This window comes from Cylas formicarius, unplaced genomic scaffold (assembly GCF_029955315.1).
Source record: "Cylas formicarius isolate icCylForm1 unplaced genomic scaffold, icCylForm1.1 PGA_scaffold_2__14_contigs__length_35257938, whole genome shotgun sequence".
Classification (NCBI taxonomy): Eukaryota; Metazoa; Arthropoda; class Insecta; order Coleoptera; family Brentidae; genus Cylas; species Cylas formicarius.
Window position 1 is genome coordinate 4,791,061 of NW_026844319.1, and position 18,595 is coordinate 4,809,655.

Below are 18,595 nucleotides of genomic sequence, written 5' to 3' on the forward strand. Positions count from 1 at the left end.
GGAAGTGTGCCAGCGCGTATTGCATTAGTAGTTTATTGGTACAGGATAGGCTTCCCCCACTCCTCTCCCTTTTTTGTGGGGTGTCCTCCTTACCCACGACTCTCTAGCTCCTCCGCCTTTACCCATAATCCCTTGAAACTGGCCCCCATTGGATAAGCAACCAGAAATGTGGGGTTTAATCGATCCCCCCTCCTCTAGTTTGCGATGGCGGCGAAGCCAATCAGAGCCCAGATATTTTCCCACCCCTAAGAAAAGCAATGGCGTCAATGAGACTTGATCATATTGTTCGCGTGACCATCTGCACCCTCTAGCGGTTCGAATGTAAACTAGTGTCCCCTCTTGGAATAAGATTTTCTTGAATAAGGTAACCCCACCTAGTGAATATTGACCAAAACATTTTTTTAAAAACATATAATTCTACGAATGTGTACCCTCGCGGGTACAAACTGTACTTTTATTGCGCACAAAGGACAGAGGAAATAAAACGCGAGAGGTAACGAGTAAATATTTATATTCCGGAATCTGAAAAAAGAAAATTAGAAATTTAACGGTGTCAGCGTTATCGTGGAAATACCCGCTCGTACTTTTTTTAAATATGTTCGTGTCCATATCCCGAATCGAGCGACTCCTCAGGATCCAAGGGAGGCGGCAACTCGAAAATGTAGCTTACGGTGCTACTCCCCGAGCTTGGCGAACCCGGTCTAACTTCCCCGCCATGGTGTGGGAATTCCGCTGTCTCCTCGCTGGATCCGATGGAGATTACGTCTTGGAAGCTATTTTTTTTTGGTTGAAAAAAGTGTTAGTATTTTTATTTTAAAATAAGGGGTGAAATTAGTTACTTCGGGATCTCCTGAATTGGGATTAAGGGTGGAGGGCCAGGCATCCTCTCCATTTCTTGGCTTCTTCTATGATGAACAAGAATATAGCGAGTTATTTTAATTTATTTATTTTGCTTCCTTTTTTTTTTAACAAAAACATTTACCTTTCTCCCAAAAAAGCCATTCGCTCCAGCACCCTGGAGCGAAAAACAATCATCCCGCAAAAGGGGCAAAGTAGCGGGGGTTCATTTTGCAACCAGCCAATCACATCGGCACACGAGGCGCAGAACGTATGCGCCTCGACGCCATCGCAAGCGAATATCGCTTCAGGGCAGACAGTGTCGGCCCTGAGTTGGCACCGGTGGCAACGTAATACTTCAATAGCGACGCACCTGTATAATGCAGATAAAAAACTGAATCAGGTAAATGTCTTCTCTAGGCTACATGCGAAGAAAAAAAGAAAAACTAACCCCCGGCATTTCAAAAAATTATCGGTAAAAAAGGCCCTTGCTTTTTTTGCTCTTTCGAAGAAGCATTCCCTTTTTCTTTTTATTTTAAATTTTGCGAAACTTAACCGTCAATAAACAGCGGTTGATTAGTTAATTAAAGGCTTTAGGATAATTCACTCGCAGATTTACAAATAATTATCTAATTAGTCACTTACCCGTTCATTGTCTATGGTAAAAAATATCTCGAAAAAAAAGTAAAGGCACTGACAAACAAAACTGTGTCTCTCTATAACCGTAACCAAAAATCGCAACCCGAAAATCACAAGCAGCACAAAACTGACCGTTTCGAAAATAAAAACGATATTTGCATCTACCACACACTTTCCACTTTAATATAGGACTACAAGCGCATTTGAACATCCACGACTAAATGAGGCTAAAAGGTTCGGCGGCACAAAACTAACCATCACCCAACCCTCAACCCTCATTTCGATGCCGCTGTCTTTTTACGACTTTGTGTGAGAAAACAGAATTTGCAGTGTTTATGGTCTCGGGGTAGGTATATCGAGAGCCACCCACGAAGCGGCGGTGTGTTTGAACATCCACGACTAACTCCAACAGAGTGTTGAGTTTCAGATCTCTTCTGATATTTTCGTTTCTTACGTAGTATGGAGCTCCTACTACCCGCCTGATGATTTTGCTCTCGCAAGCTCTGAGCCTTTCCATGTAGGTTTTTGCCGCAAAGTCCCATGCAGTAGATGCATAGGTCAGTGTCGGTCTTATAACCGCCTTTATCAGCGTGACCTTGTTGTTTGGGTTCATCTCGCTGTGTCTCCCTAAGATAGGATATAGTTGAGTCGCTACTGCCCTGGTTTTGGCTATATTGTCGTCTATGTGCTGTTTAAACATTAGTTTTTTGTCGATCTTCACCCCGAGATATTTTACGGAGTCCTTCCACTCGACGTCCTCTCCGTTGAGGTTGAGTGTTTCGCGGGGTCTTGTTCTTTTCTTCGTGATCAGCACTGCCTCCGTTTTGTTGGCGTTTATTTTTATTTTTCATTTGGTGCAACATTTTTCCAAATCGTCGAGTGCTCTTTGCATTTTTCTCGTTACTTAATCTACGTTTGGTGTCCTGAATGATAAGGCTGTATCATCTGCGTACGGTCCAAGTTCGGTTCTTTGGAGTTTCGGTACGTCGTGGGTAAATATCGTGTAGAGATGGGGAGCGATGTGGGACTCCTGCTTCCAAGATCCTCGGTTGCGATTTTTCTTGCCCTACTTTCACCTGTATCCTCCTATTCCTCAAATAGGAATCCGTCAGTTTGCAGATCCAGTTGGGGTATCCTATGGTCTTCATCTTTCCCACGAGTCCTTGTTTCCAGACTCGGTCGAAGGCTCTCTCTATGTCTAGTAATACCAATCCTGTTGCTTGTTGTCTTTCGATGCCTTCTGCGGCTTGTTCGACGAGTCTTAGAAGTTGCATTTCGGTGAAGTGTCCTGCCCTGAACCCGAACTGTTCTTCAGGTAATACCTGCATTGCCTCCGTGAAGGTCTTAATTCTTGTGAGGATAGCTCTTTCGATGATCTTGCTCATGCTGCTTACTAGACTGATAGGCCTGTAATTTTGTGGAAAAGTTCTGTTTTTTCTTGGTTTGGGAATCATAGTCACCGAGGCTTCCTTCCAGGCGTCGGGGAAGTACCTCAGCCTGAGGATTGCGTTGCCTATATTGGTGACTGCCACGAAACCTTTTCTTGGTAAGTTCTTTAACATTATGTTGGTCACTTGGTCCGGTCCTGGAGCTTTTCTCGTTCTGGAGTTCTTTATATGCGCAACTATTTCTTTAGGGGTTATTGGATCAGCGACTTCCTCACTGTCATCCTGTTCTCTAACCTCCCTTGCTGGTCTGGCCATTTTGCGTTCTATTTCTTCCGTTTCTTCGTTTTCTTCGGTGTTTGTCCTGCATTCGCGCTCCAGGCAGTCCGCGAATGCTTCCGCTTTTTCTAAGCTGGTGTATGCTAGACCATTTTCCCCATGTATTGGTGGAATCGTGGTCCTGGGATTCCGCAATACCTTTTACATTCTCCACATAGTGTTGTCTCCGGTTGTGAGTTCTTCGGTTTTTTTTTCCATTGTCTGTTTCTGTGCTGGCGTAGCATCTCCTTCAGTTGTTTATATGCTCGGTTCAGGGCTATTCTGTTTTGCTCAGTTCTATTTCTCCAATAGATTCTCCTGAGTCTTCTCCGATCTCTGATTTTCCTGTCGATATGTGGAGGGAGTGGTTCGCCTATTCTTTTGTCTTTTTTGCGTATTTCAGTAGTCGTTGAGTCCTCATAGGCCTGCAGGATCGTGCCTTCCAGGGTGGCGATCTTTTCGTCCAGGTCTTGTCTCGGTACGAGTCTTCTTGCCAGGCTAATCCTTTGTGCGCATTTCTCCTTGAACGCTTTCCAGTCCGTCCTTCTTACCTTGTACTTGCTTTCCGTTATTTCTTCGCCGTTCCCTAGTGTCAGCATCACTGGCATGTGATCTGACTGTCCTTCGTTCATCGTTGCTATGGCGTAGGGCATTCGCAGGTTCTTGATTATGGCTATGTCAATCACATCAAGGCGATTGTTTATATTGTCGGGATAATGGGTCGGCTCGTCCGGTCCGATGGCCGTTCCCCCATTTCTTGCTACCTCGGCTTCCAATGTTCTTCCATTTGGACAGTACTGCCTGCTGTTCCAGCTTCTGACGTGACTGTTGAAATCTCCTATTATTATTTGGGATTCTCTTCCCATCATTAGGGTAGCTATGTCTTCTGCCGTGATGTTGACAGTACTTTGCCTGTATACAGTGGTGATCTTGAGCGTGGTTCCGTCCCTCATGTTCACTCTTACGGTGATGGCGTCCAGTCCGGTGTCTTGAATCCCTAAGTATTCGTGGTCTAGTGATTCCTTCACTAGTATCGCGATTCCTGTATTTGTTCGGGCGTTTCCGTTTGGGCTTCTTTTCTGTATATGACGTAGTTGTGGAATCTGATGTTCGTCCCGCCTCTTATGAGTGTCTCTTGTAGCCCTAGTATGTCTACGTCATATTCTGCCAGATATTCTTCGATATCGGCTTTGTTGGCCCGTATGCCCCGTATGTTCCACGTTGTCGCTCTCAAGGACGTGGGCTTGATTTGTATGGCCATTTACTGGGGGGCTAATCTCAGTAAAATGGCTTGTAGCGACGCCAGGATAGTTGTAATGAATTTGCGGCGTGACTTGCCTTGGTTGTTGAGTAGGAGCCTGTCTGGGTGGTTGTGGTGGTTCTTGCCTCGTGGGGGGAGCTTGTTTTCTTTGAATTTCCCTCCTCTTTTGTGCGTCGGTCTTGGGGACGCTGGGGCAACCCCTGTAGCTTGCTACATTGGGGCCGCCGCAGTTTGCGCACTTCACGTTCCCCGTTTTGGGCTCCGACGGAATGGTGCATTCCCGGATGGGGTGGTCCTTGCCGCACTTGACGCACCTGTGTTGGAAGGTGCATCTACTTTGGCCGTGGCCAAACTTTTGGCACCTATGGCATTGCGGTACCTCACTGGTTTTATTTGGCTCCTCGAGCGTGACCTTTACGGAGCAAATGTTTGTAATCTTTTTTATGTTTTCATTGCAAGTCGTCACAATGAAGAACTCGGAGACCAGTTTCTCTCCTTTGTCTCCCCTCTTTTTCTTCAGTAGCTGAACTACTTTTGCATCTTCTATACCTTGTGCCTTCAGGTCTTCCTCGATCTCTGTGAGGGGTAGTTCTTTAAAGAGGCCCTTTATGACCATCTTGGTTTTTTTCTCTTCCTTTAATGCGTACGTGTAGTACTCCGCATTGTGGGCGTTTAGGAACTTGATTAAGTTCCTGTAGTCTTCGGTGGTCTCTGGGAACACCTTCATGCCGTCCTTCACGGACCTGGCCTTGTTGTATTTTATCTTCGCGTTCTTTATGGCGCCGGAGATGGCTGTCCAATTGTGTTTCGCGTTTATTGTCACCGGTGGTAAGTAAAAGGTGGAAGGGTAGTTTCTTTTATATGGAAAAGGTCATTAAAATTCAATTAGAGACCGGTTGGAGATGGGGTGAGAATTTGATATCGTTTTGAACTTTTATAAAGGTGTGCGTTTATATATACAATTTTTATTTTGTTTAATTTTTTTTGTAGAAAAATTTTATGTGGGACAATAATTAATATATTTAGAAAAATCATGTGTTTATAAATTTTGTAGAAAGGAATGAAGTATAAAAGTGTTTTTCGTTTTAAGTATATTAACTTTGGGGAATTTTGAGATTTTATTTTAAGAAATGATGTGAAGTACTTTTTATCTGAACAGATATTCCAATTTTTTTATTATTATAATAAATTAAAAAAAATCAAAATATTCCGAGAAATGAATTGGAAATTATCTATTCGAAATAGTTAGATAAGTATATAAATTATTTAAACATAGGCGTTATAAATTATGTCGTTGGTAAAAAAATGTTATTAACTTGAATTGTATAAATACTTTTAAAAAATTATGTGAAACGTTGATTTTGTAATGCCCATCTATGATTTATAGTATGAACATGGTAAAAATTTACATGATATGTTTGTATTTATTTATCCAAGTAATATTTTTCTAAAGTGATGTTTTTTTGTGAAATTCGTGATAACAATTCTGCAAAGTTCCTTATGATAATATTTGTAGAAGTTGTTTGGTAGTTGTTTCTTTGATAACTAATTGATGAAAATTTTCATAGTGGTATGAAGCTTTACGAGGCAACTCCATTTTCATTTGACAATAACCATTCACATCGAAATCTAAAGAATCTTCATGACAAATCATCTCTAGTTCATGCAGTTCTTTCTTCCTGAAACGAATTTTCACGATACTTTCTTCACACGATCGATGAGCATCTTGAAATTTGTCGGCATGTGTTCTTCTTATCGTGAACATTGTAGAATCGCATCGGATAACCTCACAACTATCGATGAGGTTAAAAATCTTAAATTTTCAATATTATTAATATTAAAATTGAAATATTTTTATTGTTAATTTCATAAATTATACAACTATATGGTGCATTATGAAATTTTAGAAGTGGTGTAATTTTAACTAATTTATTGACGACTTTTAAATTCTATTATTCGAAAATATATCGGTAATTAAATGATCGTAATTGTGTAATTGGCCTCCAAAATGCGTGGGCGCATGCGCCTTTCGTAGGGCCACCCCTGAAGGGGTGGCTACCGCCCGCGACGGGGTTGACCAATGAAATATATAGAAAATGAGACAAACCAAAATAAACCAATGAAAAAGAGAATAGATTTAGCGGGAAATACGAACGTGGGGTGGGGGTAGACACACATAATGAAATATTGAAACTAGGTATGATGTGTGTGCTCTACCATAGGAACTAAAGGAACCACAGTAGGTGTAATATAATATATTTATTAATGACGTAATACAAGGCACACACATGCTATATAGTTTCAGTCGGAGGCTTCGTGTTCCAGATTTTTGGTGGATGCGCTCGTGGTGGGTCCGTTTTCGTTTTCTTCAATGTCGAGTTGTTGTAGCTCCAGTGTTAGGTCGTATTTGCATTTCCAACAGAATTCTTAGGTTGTTGGGTTGTTGCACAGGTTGTACGGTTTTGATTGTTTTTTTGCTGTTCGTTTGTCTGGTGTTGGTGGTAGGTGTTGAGGTATCGGGTTGTCAGGTGTTGTGGCGCGGTAGTTAAAGAGTGGTGCTTCTATGTGTACAATTGTTATTCATCTTTCGCAGGCTTTAATTGTTTCCGTGTGTATCCCTTTGGGCCAGAACAGATCCAAGTGGTTTACACAAATTATCCTGGGTGTACCTGCTTGAAATCTGGTTGCCCCGTATTTGATGTTCTGGGTGATGGGCGTCTCCATATCGAGTAGTTTGAGTAAGGTGAGGGGACTCCAATTGGGGAAGTCTAGATCGTCCAGGATGATGCCGTCAACGCTGTTATTGTAGCGTCTCCAGTCTTCTTTATCCTTTACATGGAGGGGGTGTTGGAAGTGTGCCAGCGTGTATTGCGTTTTACCTAAACCAGTACTTCCTACAAGTACGATTACTTTTTTTTTGGTGTCCATCATGGGTCGGTTGAATGTTTCCGGGGGATAGAGGGCTTTATCGAGGCAGTCATACTATTGGGTGAAATATAAGTACAATTTTTTCTGGTTTTATAAATAAAATAACTTGTCATGCTGTTCAATCAAGTCCATAGCGCCTTGGTACGTGTCGCATTGGAGGGCTTCGTCTATGATTGTCTTGTCCACTTTTTTTCCGAATTTTGGAATTTCACCGAATACGTATAGTTCTCCTTCGCGTTTGTTCTCATCTGTGCAGTACTTGATGCAAGCCTCCAGATCATTAGCGTATTGTATATTGGCGTTGTTGAAAAGTTTTTGTATTGCGTCGAGCGTTCTTGCATTTTTGAATCCAAACGTCAGTTGTATATGTTCCATGCCCATGCGTCCTGTTTCTTGCTGTCCGTGTTGTTGCATTGTCTCGAGGCGTTCGTTTCGGTCTTCACCGCTGATGAAGCATGTGAAGACTCTTTTTTTACAGGTGGTCATGGCGGAATCTATTGTATGTTGCGATGTGATCAGATGTACAGTAGGTTGGCAGCACTTTGTACACTCTTAGCACTTTATTTCGCGATATCCAGAAGGGATTATGTTGATATTTATATTTTTGTATAAAGTTACACCGACTGCAAACTATTTTTTTTGTATAAACGAAGTTATTAACTGGCGTGTTCATATTAAACTGAATTGTTGTTTGTGTGTGCCGGACGTATTAATAATAGCAGCTTATCTGCGGATGTTGGTATCTATTTCCTGTTTGTTGTTTCCTGTCAGCCCGCGCCTTCGGCACGTACGCCTCCCTTCCGGTGACGTTTGCGTCACTTACGGTCTAACCTACTTCGAGGTCAGTATGGAAAAGTTATTTGGTCCTAAAGTGCAGTTTAGTGATGCAGAATATGATTTGGCTCGTGATTTGGATGTATTTCATACTCGTGAAGCTTTAGAAAAAGATAAGTTTATACGATGGAGTTATTATCGTTATTCTTACTCTTTTGTGTAACTGTAACGTTTCAAGAACGAACTTAATTGATGTGAAGAGGATCTTTTAATTTACAAATGTAGTTTTCATGTAGGTAACAGTTTTTTGGAATGGGAGTCGAGTCATTTCGACGACTAAATTTACGAACCCATTAACGAAGTATAAATGTGTACTTTGATGAAAATATTAAATTTGGAAAAAATTTAAAAGGGTGTGAATATTTAAAATGGAAATGTCGTGGTGGTCCCCGATGTTCCGGGACGGTCGCCACGAGATATTCTGTCGTATAATTGTTGATCCGTGTATAAATTGATCAAATCATTTTCGTTAAAAAATCGTCTACATCAGGGTGAAATTTGAATCGCAATCGGTGATGGTACGTCAACTGAGAATAATGTCGTGGTTGTACCTGATGTTCCGGGACGGGAACTTCGTTCAAACAACTGTCGATCGTTATATGGATTGACCACGACGTTATCGCACAGCCTGAGGATCGGAAGTATCCTGGGTGTAAGTCTGTGTCTCAGTACGTCCATAATAATGTCAGTCAAATTCAGGGAATCGAAAAAATCGTCATTTTGTTCGAACGAAGTACTGGTCGGTTCGTTAGACGTTGGTGGAGAGGGTGACCTGCGTTCCGGAAGCACGACTTCGCCCTGACCCCCGATAATCACACGAGTAGGATTCCAGGGTAACCGTTGTCAAAGTGGTTCGGGGTTGTTAAAAATGTTGGAGTAAACGACGTTACGCGTCAATTTAACTCCGTCTCTGCGTCTGAAAGCGGCTTGATTTGCCGTGTTTTCGATCACGACACACACATCTTCAGACGATCCCACCCTAGAGAAGGCCCCATAAAGCTGTCCGTGCGCGAAACAAGGGCTTGGCAAATTAGGTCTGTCCTTGACTTTTGTTGATCGTCATGGCGAATGCCAGCCGCATGGGAAATTGCACTCTCTTGATCGGACGAGGAACTTGCGGAACGCTCGATGTGATCTTAATTTTAGACAAGTTGATGGTTTCCCCTTTGCGGGGACCCGATAGAAACTTGACTTCCAAAACTTCGTCGCCGAGATGCACAATCATCATTTTGGTGCCGTTACACTGTCCATGCCTGACGTCTAGGTTTTTAAGAAGGACGACAACCGCTCCCGTCTTGAGCACGAGCTCATGTGGCGGAATGTTGGACGCCGAGATCCGATGAACGACGTCCAAAGAGACGTGAAATTCATCATCCTCGGTCGCCGCATTGCCGGCATACTCGTCGACCGAGTGGTAGTGTACCCAATGTAGTAGCCCACCAATGATTTTTCGATTTAAAATTAGCAAATTAATGTCATCTACCGCGATCCCCGACGTCGTTTTCATTCACTCTGTCGTAGACCCATTCGATCAATTCCTGTATGGTTGGCATTACGAAATGACGATCGATTTTGATGAGATCGGCCGTTACGAACGTGTCGCACAAAATTGCCCTCTCGATTAACCCGTCCCCCATACGCAAAAGCCAATTGCCGTACTCTTGAATGCGGTTCCCCGCGACTTCCAAGTCGACCATTTCGGCATGATGAGCCGCCGCCTCGGTCGCCAACTGTGCCGCGCGATTCACGCGCAAGTTTGTCTGAAGACAAAACACCTTCACCCTTCGCCAAATCTGACTCGATTTGACACAGTTTGCAAGGATGTCCATGCGCGAACCGCGCACCACGATCGGCGACGTTTGACGAAAGTCGCCCCCCGAAAAGGACTACTTTTCCCCCGAAAGGAACCACATTGTTCTCGCACACGTCACAAACCGTGTTCAACGCATGCTTTGACGTCATTGACACCTCGTCCCAAAGAATGACGTCGGTTCGACTAATGTTTTGTGACCTTTCGTGCTCGGCCGGCCATCCGACTGTGGACTCTTCGTCCAGGTCCAGAGGGAGACGGAAAGCGTGGGGGCAGGTCCTCCCCTCTATAAGTAAAGACGCAGCTATGCCCGTCCACGCAACTGCCATCAGACGGGCACCGCCGGCAGACAAAATTCGCTCCGCGATTACGTTATAGAGAAAAGTTTTGCCAGTTCCGCCGGGTCCGTCAACAAAAAATAAATTTCTGATGACGAACGTCTCGTCCGCCTCCAGTCCCGCAACGATAGCCCTGTCGAGGTGGAAATGTCGCAACGCACTCTCCGAATCTACGCTGTTTCTATTTTTTAACAAAGTGTAAATAACGGCGTTGTAAACAGTACGTTGATCCGCGTTCAACTCGCACACTCTGTCCCCGAATCTCAAGAGCACATTCTCGCGCTCGTCTGACGCCGCATTGTCGCACTTCCGCAAACGCGTTCGCTTCATTGACGCTAGCAGCTTCCGGGTCGTCCAGACCGATCTCGTTGAGGTTTATTCCCTCGCGATTTGCCGCTACGATTTGATCAATATGAATGAGAGCGCGGCGAAGCGCTATCGGCAGCGGAATACCGCGTCTTATGAGATCAGCGATCATGTAAGGATTTTTGAACTCTTTCCATTAGGCCGGTATTTCGTGCCGATGGCGCTCGAATGAATCTAAAACAATTAGTGCGAAAAAATTTCTGACGCGCGGCGGCAAATCGCGATCGCAAACCTCGCGCATCGCGTTGCGGTAAATGTCAAAATTGGCGAGTAACCGACGCTTCTCGCATGCTTCATGGTACGTTTGACCGATATACCCGTCGGCTAGCGTTCGGATCGATTCGAAGGAGGTGGCGCCCCGTAAATGTTGTAACAAAATACGCAGGTGAAACCTTTCGTCATCCAACGGGGATATTTCTGGTATAACTCCCACGATTTTGTTAAAATGTTGACGCGCACGCTATTCCCCCTCTCCTCTAAACCAAACGTAGTTTTCGGGTATCTCCACGTATCGCAGCTGCCGTGCTTCGGATTCGACCGCATTCAGACGGAAATGCGCCACCAATTTAGACACGTAGTTTGTTGCGTCCGCGACACGGGTCAGTAATTCTTCTTCGTCGTCACCTTCATCGAAAGTGACGGGTTGTTCATTTTCCAAGTGAACGGGCAGCGTCACTACGGCGTGGAATCTCGTCCCAATCGACTTCATTATTTTGCCCGCGCATTTGGATGGTGATGCAATCTGGTCCTTTATGACAATATTTGTAAGGCCCGATCGATACGCCGATTATCATAACGATTGCCTGCGCCTGCAAACAGACCGTCGTCCGGACGGGCATATTCCGGCCTTCCGTCGAAACGGTGGAAATTTAGAACGGTATCGCGTCGAAAGGCCTTTGGATAGCCTTTCACACACACGTGACCCTCCAAATTGGTACACGGGGCGGCCGGATTGTCTTGACCGCAGACACGGTGCACATAATAATCCGGTCCATCTTCTCCGCGTCGTCGATCCGATCCGTAGGTTCGAACCCGATTAAAATGTGAGCGTGTGGCAGTCCCCTTTTTTGGAATTCGATCGAATAATTATAAGTGCGGACGATTCCCAAGAATTGTTGTTTGACTAAATCCTCCATGAATTGTTCGAGCTTTGTATGGAAGACTCGGCACACCAATTCTGAACGATTTTCCACGCGCTGATTAAAACTTAAATTTCGAGTAATTTTTGGCCAATGGGGGTTGCAGGTCATCGTTATAAATAAGTCGGGTTTACCGTGTCTGGCAACGACTGCCATAGCGTTCGGGTATAGGACAACTAGCATTAAACCCGGACGGCAGGATGGTGATACGGCCGATCCTCGCATTAGGTCCCACTTCGGCTACGCGCCTGCGCACGTAGTCGATTAAGCGGTTGTAATACGTGGTCCGAACTTGACGTTGATTTGTCTGGTACCACCACAACTCTCGTGATTCTATTTTCACGTACGTGTCAACCACGTACTGTTGAAATCGCGGAATTGTGTAATATGGAAAAAGTCTCGTCACGTACCATCAACCTGTGCTGGTAGAAATCCCGGAGCGAGACTTTTTTGTCTCCTCTGCTCGCATATCTGAGACGCATGTCATAACCGCCCCCTCCTCGAGGGAAGAGTAACGGGTACACCCACGAGACAAATTACTAATTTTATTTTTATAAAATTTTTATTTTTTATAAGCGGACGTCGTGGGTACACTCGCGGATCAACATCGAACGGTATATCGTTATCAAATACCGCTGCTATTTCGCAGCGGCTCTCAGGTAAATTAAAATTCCGTCGGTCTCTATTGATGTTGCCTTTGAATCCCACCATGATGTTCGCTACCGAGTCTGACCCGTCACGTTCGATGCGTTTCCGAATCATTTCCGGAATGCAAATATAACTCTGGACGAGTACGTTTGTGCGCCTCAACATCTCCTCGAGGATCCGGAAAAGATGTGGATCTATTCCCGTCTCGTCAAAAAAATCGTTGCGACGTTCGAGCGCTTCCGCGACATCAAGAAAATAGTATTGATTATTTCTAATTGGCTCGTCACGATGCTGCACATTTAGAGGGATGTCCTGAGCGTGGTGATAAATTTGCCCCTTGCTTGTAAAACGAAAAGCCCCTTGCCCAACATTAACATTGGCAGGAATAGGAGGCCATGGCAAAATTACTATTCAATTTACGGATGTTATTTAAAAACTGCCCAGCAAGAGGTGTATTGTCAGTCAATAATTGACTTAATTCTTTTGTACATTCCCCAATGGCCCTAGAAGAACTTCGGTCCCTTTGCAACAAAGTAATCTGATATACCGATTTTTCGGTTCTAATTGAAAAAACAAAACGTTGCAGAACGGCAAATATCTGTCATTGGCCCGCACGAATGAACGTTTACATGAAACGCTTGTTCATGTGCTAAAGTAATAGCGTCCCGGTGCGTTCTTCTAATAGATTGAACTGAAAAGTTTTATTTCATGTCCTGATTTTCCTGTCTCAAATCCTTTTTGAAAGGCAAATGTTGTGTTTTGTGTTTTATCTTAGGTCCGCAGACAATGAAATGGGCGTCTGTCTGTTGACCAACCTTTGGTAATGTGTTTTGAATAATTATCGTTGTGTTTTAATCATTCTTCTAATCACGTCTGTCATTGTTAGGTCCTGCCCTAGGGAAATTGACCTGAATCTCTCAGTGCCAATGCCTGGTGGAAGATTTCTCCTAGCATTTCTGTTTTGATACCAATCATCTGGCATCACCCATGATCGCTGTTGATTCGCTGTTTCAACACAGCTCCAATTTGCTACTCTTTGGTTGCGATTTGCACCTGGTCCGTCTTAAATGTTTGGAATCCAAAACAGTATGCTGCTCCCATTATAGCTATGGAACTAGTTGCAGCAGATAGAGTCTGAACGTTTCTCTCATTCCAGCGTTCAGGATCCTCTGTTTCCGTTGGTTGGTCTGCTTATTTCCACTTGTGTTTCGCCTCCATTTAGAGATAAGTTTTTGAAGCACACTTTCGCCATTTTAAATGTTGTGAACAATAATGTCAGACATTGCTTTTTCATATTTGAAATTGAAGCGAGTGCCTCGAATATACTCTTGGAATGCGTTTGCGGTAATTTCTAGACCTGCCAATCTTTGGACGATTTCTGGTCTTCTTGGTCCGATTGGTGTTGTGTTTCCGACTAGATTTTGGATTACACGCCTACCTTGTGGTAGGCCAACTCTGAAGTTAGTTTTAGTTAGCGGCGGCAGATCCAGAACCAGTGCCATTACCATATCTCCTGCGATTTCCCAAGAATGGAACCTCTTCAAAGATATTATGTGTATCGGTCGTTATAGCGTTTGCGCGGTATCCACCAAATCCTTGTACAACTGTGGTTGGTAAATCTGGAATTCGATGTCGCGTTTGTTTACCTACTTTATCGGTGTAGTTTCCAACCTCGTTGAGCATGGTAAAAAGGGGCTGAGGGAAATTTAATTGTTCGTCGGTTACAGCTTTTCTAATTGCCTTCTCCTCGCTGGTCAGTGCTACTTGTCCTTCTTTGGCCTTGACGTCAATTAGCTTCATCAATGATAGCGAGGCTGCATAATATGCGATCTCCTCTTTCATTAGGATTCTATCTAATTGCTTCTAGTCTGGTCTGAAGTTTTGATAGACTTCTAACGACAAATCAACTATCCTATTGTAACTGGTGCTAAATTCTTGTCTTGGCGCGATTTCTGTTACAGAGACGTCAACTCCGAAGATCGATTCTGATATGATTGGCTCGTTCCTCTGTGATGTTCGGTTTTTCTGTAGGTGTGTCGGTGCCGGTAGTTCTGCGATTTTTAGTCCAGGATGAGGATTGTTTGCCTTTGGTTTTATCGGGGCCTTTCTCCTCTTTCCCAAATATTGATTGTTAGCCTGAACAGGAACAGTTTCTTCGCGTAAAATATCATCGTCGCATCGTTGCAAATTTGGAGAGACGGACGACGAAGTAGAATTTGTTGTTGTGTGTACTTCGGGCGGTTGCGGGTGATCTTCCATGGATGCGACTTTCAATTGAGGTTGAGAGATAGGGGGTGTCTCCCGTTGCTAAATCGGAAACAAAGGTGGCAAGATGACAGATAATCCACGCAAAATTATATATCCCTCTCTGAGGGTTCTGAAAACGCGATTTGATGTTGGAGGTAAACGATATAAAACCACCCGCAACCAGTTTCGAATCGGTATAATCACACGACGGGCATTGAAACATTGCAAAATTTGAGAAGATGTTAAAGGTTGGATAATTATATTTAATTCGCGGATGTTGAAAAAAATAAGAGTAAGTTGTATAACTATCAATCGACGACGAGATTCCAAAGATTGGCGATCTCTCAATTGACCCCTAGTTATAATACGCGATTCATTATTAACGGGCATGATTAAACAGAATATTCTGAAAAGAACAAGAAAAATTGTTGTACAAAAGGTTTTGAAGTTTTGTGTATTTTTAAATATTAAAACTAAGAAACACTAGCACGGAAACGATAATATTTATAAGGGTACTTACATTATCAATTGCCCCGATACAGATGATAGTCGGACCCCTAAAATTAAAAAAAAAAATTACTGTAGTAAAATCGATATCTTACATTTCTCGATGATACAAATTTCAAGTTTGAAAAAATATTTAATAAAAAATTTGAAAAACATTAATAATTACTTTCCAAAAAAAACAATTAAATGATAAGAACACAAATATGATAAACAACGGTAGCAACTAATTAATAACATACGAGAGAAATAATTTCGCGCTTATTTTTAAACCGTTAACCACTTGGTAACCGTGAAATTAACCATAAATTAAAATGAAAATGACAATGGATTGTTTATAAATAGAAGTTTAAAGAAGGAAATAATATAGTGCTAATTCATTTATTCAATATTTCATTTATTATCCAAATTGGAATACACATTAAATGAAAACAATTTTAAAATACAGGGGAAATTGACAAAAATGTAGTTAACGTACGAGAGAAGTAATTTCGAACTTAGTAATAGGGAAATTAATAATAAATTAAAGTAATAATGATGGTAATTGGATCGTATATAAAAAATGAATATCCTATAATAATTTAAGAACAAAATTGGAAAATATGCAATGATAATTGAAATGTTTTTTAATCAATTAATTAAAAAAAATGTATACAAATATACGTTAGTTTCAAAAAATATTACATAGAATTTACTTTTTCTTGTTATATATGATAATTGAAATAAATTTATATAATATAATAATTATAAATATTCTAAGTCTCTAAACGAGTTAAGTCTCCATTCTCACGACGGACATGATTCAGCTGTTCGCTATAATTGTAAAATTATGTGTCTATAAATAAGATAATCTCCACTCTCGTGACGGATTCTGAACGAGATAGTCTCCACTCTCGTGACGAATTTGAGGCAGTTGTTCGCTATAATTATAAATATTCTACGCCTCTGAACGAGATAGTCTCCACTGTCGTGACGGACTTGAGGCAGCTGTTCGCTATTATTATACATTTTTTACAACTCGCTGTAATTATAAATATTCTACGTCTCTGAACGAGATGAGGCTCCATTCTCGTAACGGATTTGAGGCAGCTGTATGAACGAGTTAAGTCTTCATTCCCATGACGAAAATCACACGAGTAGGATTCTAGGGTAACCGTTGTTGAAGTGGTTCCTGATTGTGAAAAATATTGGAGTAAACGACGTTACGCGTCAATTTAAAACTCCGTCTCTGCGTCTAACAGCGCCTTGTTGCCGTGCCCTCAGGTGAACCCATCCTAGAGAACGCTACATACACTCGTATTCATAGTCGAGCGCCAGCCGCCCGCTGGTTGCAGATTTCCTGAAAATGTTCATTCTTATTTCATAGTCGAGCGCCCTCCGAATGACGCCTGCGCAGAACGGTCTTTTGAAGTTCTTAAGCTCTCGCCGGCGGGCGATTGGATAAGTTTATTTTTTTCGTTTCATAGTCGAATTTCGAGGAAAGAACACATGCGCTGTTTAAGCCGAACCAATTGTCTTTCGTCGGGCGACTGGAGCATGTCCCGACATTCTCCGGGCGACTCGCCAGTTGAATTTAAGAGCATAGACTTGCTATAACTGATATGGAAAACCTTTATAATATTGTCCGACTAAATGCAGAAATCGACGAAAATGATGACATTAATTTAAGAATGCCTAAAAGATATATTAGAGATATGCAAAACCCAGTTCAATTTTACAATGATTTCGAACTTAAACGTCGATACAGATTCAGTAAAAATGTAGTTATGGAACATTTAATTAAATTAGTGGAACCAGAACTATTAAAAGTTAACCAGCGTGGTTTACCAGTTTCGCCTTTAATAGCAGTGTTATGCACATTACGATTTTATGCATCTGGAAGTTTTCAGGCAAAGTATTTACTAATATCTATTATAAATATTAACAAGTTTTGAAATATAGTATTTCATCTTTTCGTAACTTAAAAAAGTTTTAGTTTTCACTAGAATAGTAAAACAAATTTCAACAATATTTGCAGCTCAAAGTCGTAATTCTATTAAGATGCCCACAACACATGCAGAAGAACAACATATATATGAACAATTTTACCAGATTGCGCACTTTCCTGAGGTAGTTGGCTGTATAGACTGTACGCACATACCAATCAAGAATCCTGGTGGTTTGGTTGCAGAATTATACCGAAATAGAAAACGTACATTCAGTATAAACGTTCAAGTTGTTGCTGGACCATCTATGAAAATTATGGACATTGTTGCAAGGTGGCCTGGAAGGGAACATGACAGCATGATTTTTAGTAATAGTTCATTAAAAGCCAGATTTGAAGTTGGGCATTTGCATGGATATTTGTTAGGTGACAGTGGGTACCCTTGTTTGCCATATCTTATGACTCCTCTACTGCACCCAGAAAACGACTCCGAAATTTTATACAATTCGAGCCAAATTAGAACAAGAAACGTTGTAGAAAGATTATTTGGAGTGTGGAAAAGACGTTTCCCTTGTTTGGCGAAAGGGCTAGGAACTAATTTAGAAACTACTTGCGTGATAGTAGTGGCTTGTGCGGTTTTATATAATATAGGAATTGATTTCGGAGAGAACCTAGATGAAATTTTGGTGGAAGAATGAGATGCAAATATACCAGAAAACTTACAAATAAGGGGAAATGCGCGTCACTTTACAGAATGAAATAGTTTTATTATATTATGCTATTATACATATATAACTATATTGAAACCTATTAACTAACCAAAACTAACTTTATTACTAAAATATATGGCATATTAACAATTAGGCATTGCTTAATATAATTTAGAATAATTTTTTAATTAATAAATTGATAATAAATTAATCGTTTTTTAATAAAAGTTGACGTAATTCCTCCCTTTTTATTGATAACTCCACTTCCGCTCTTTGCCTTCTAATTTTCGCCTCTTCTCTTTTTTCAATAGCTTCTTGTTTGTTTATTTCGTGGATGTCTATTAAATGCTGTCTTTCTAATTTGGCATTAACAATCCTCTCCTTAAAAAGAGCATTCAAGTCGCCACTCGATTTAGCAAAAACAACTTTATCTTTTTGCTTATTTAATATTTTTTTCTCATCCGGATATAGCCTTTTAAGAGAAATAGAATCGCTGCTTAAAGGTGTTGGAACTTCTATTTCACGTGAAGCTAGGCTAACAGATTTTGTCTGGATGGTGCATTATTATCTTCTGGTAATAATGACTGGTCTTTTGTTATTGTATGTGAAGGTTCGGATATAACTAAAAATATATGTAGTCTAAATTCGATTTTTTTAAATTATTTTGAATAAAAATAGTTGCGCATAATGAATTTAGTTTTACCTAG

The 18,595-nt window shown here is 41.7% G+C and overlaps 2 protein-coding genes across 2 annotated transcripts; one reads left to right on the forward strand and one right to left on the reverse strand.

Annotated features, from left to right (window-relative positions):
• Positions 1-8,688: 8,688 nt before the first annotated feature.
• Positions 8,689-10,828, reverse strand: LOC132698103 (uncharacterized). Its single transcript, XM_060663969.1, has 5 exons — positions 10,575-10,828; positions 10,093-10,531; positions 9,714-9,962; positions 9,296-9,601; positions 8,689-9,000 (listed from the first exon to the last, which is right to left on the reverse strand). Exons 1-5 carry the CDS (start codon positions 10,826-10,828, stop codon positions 8,689-8,691), a joined length of 1,560 nt encoding a protein of 519 aa, XP_060519952.1.
• Positions 10,829-17,279: 6,451 nt separating this feature from the next.
• Positions 17,280-17,980, forward strand: LOC132698707 (putative nuclease HARBI1). The gene has a single exon (XM_060664907.1). The coding sequence runs from the start codon at positions 17,295-17,297 to the stop codon at positions 17,874-17,876; it is 582 nt and encodes a 193-aa protein (XP_060520890.1). The 5' UTR covers positions 17,280-17,294; the 3' UTR covers positions 17,877-17,980.
• Positions 17,981-18,595: the final 615 nt, after the last annotated feature.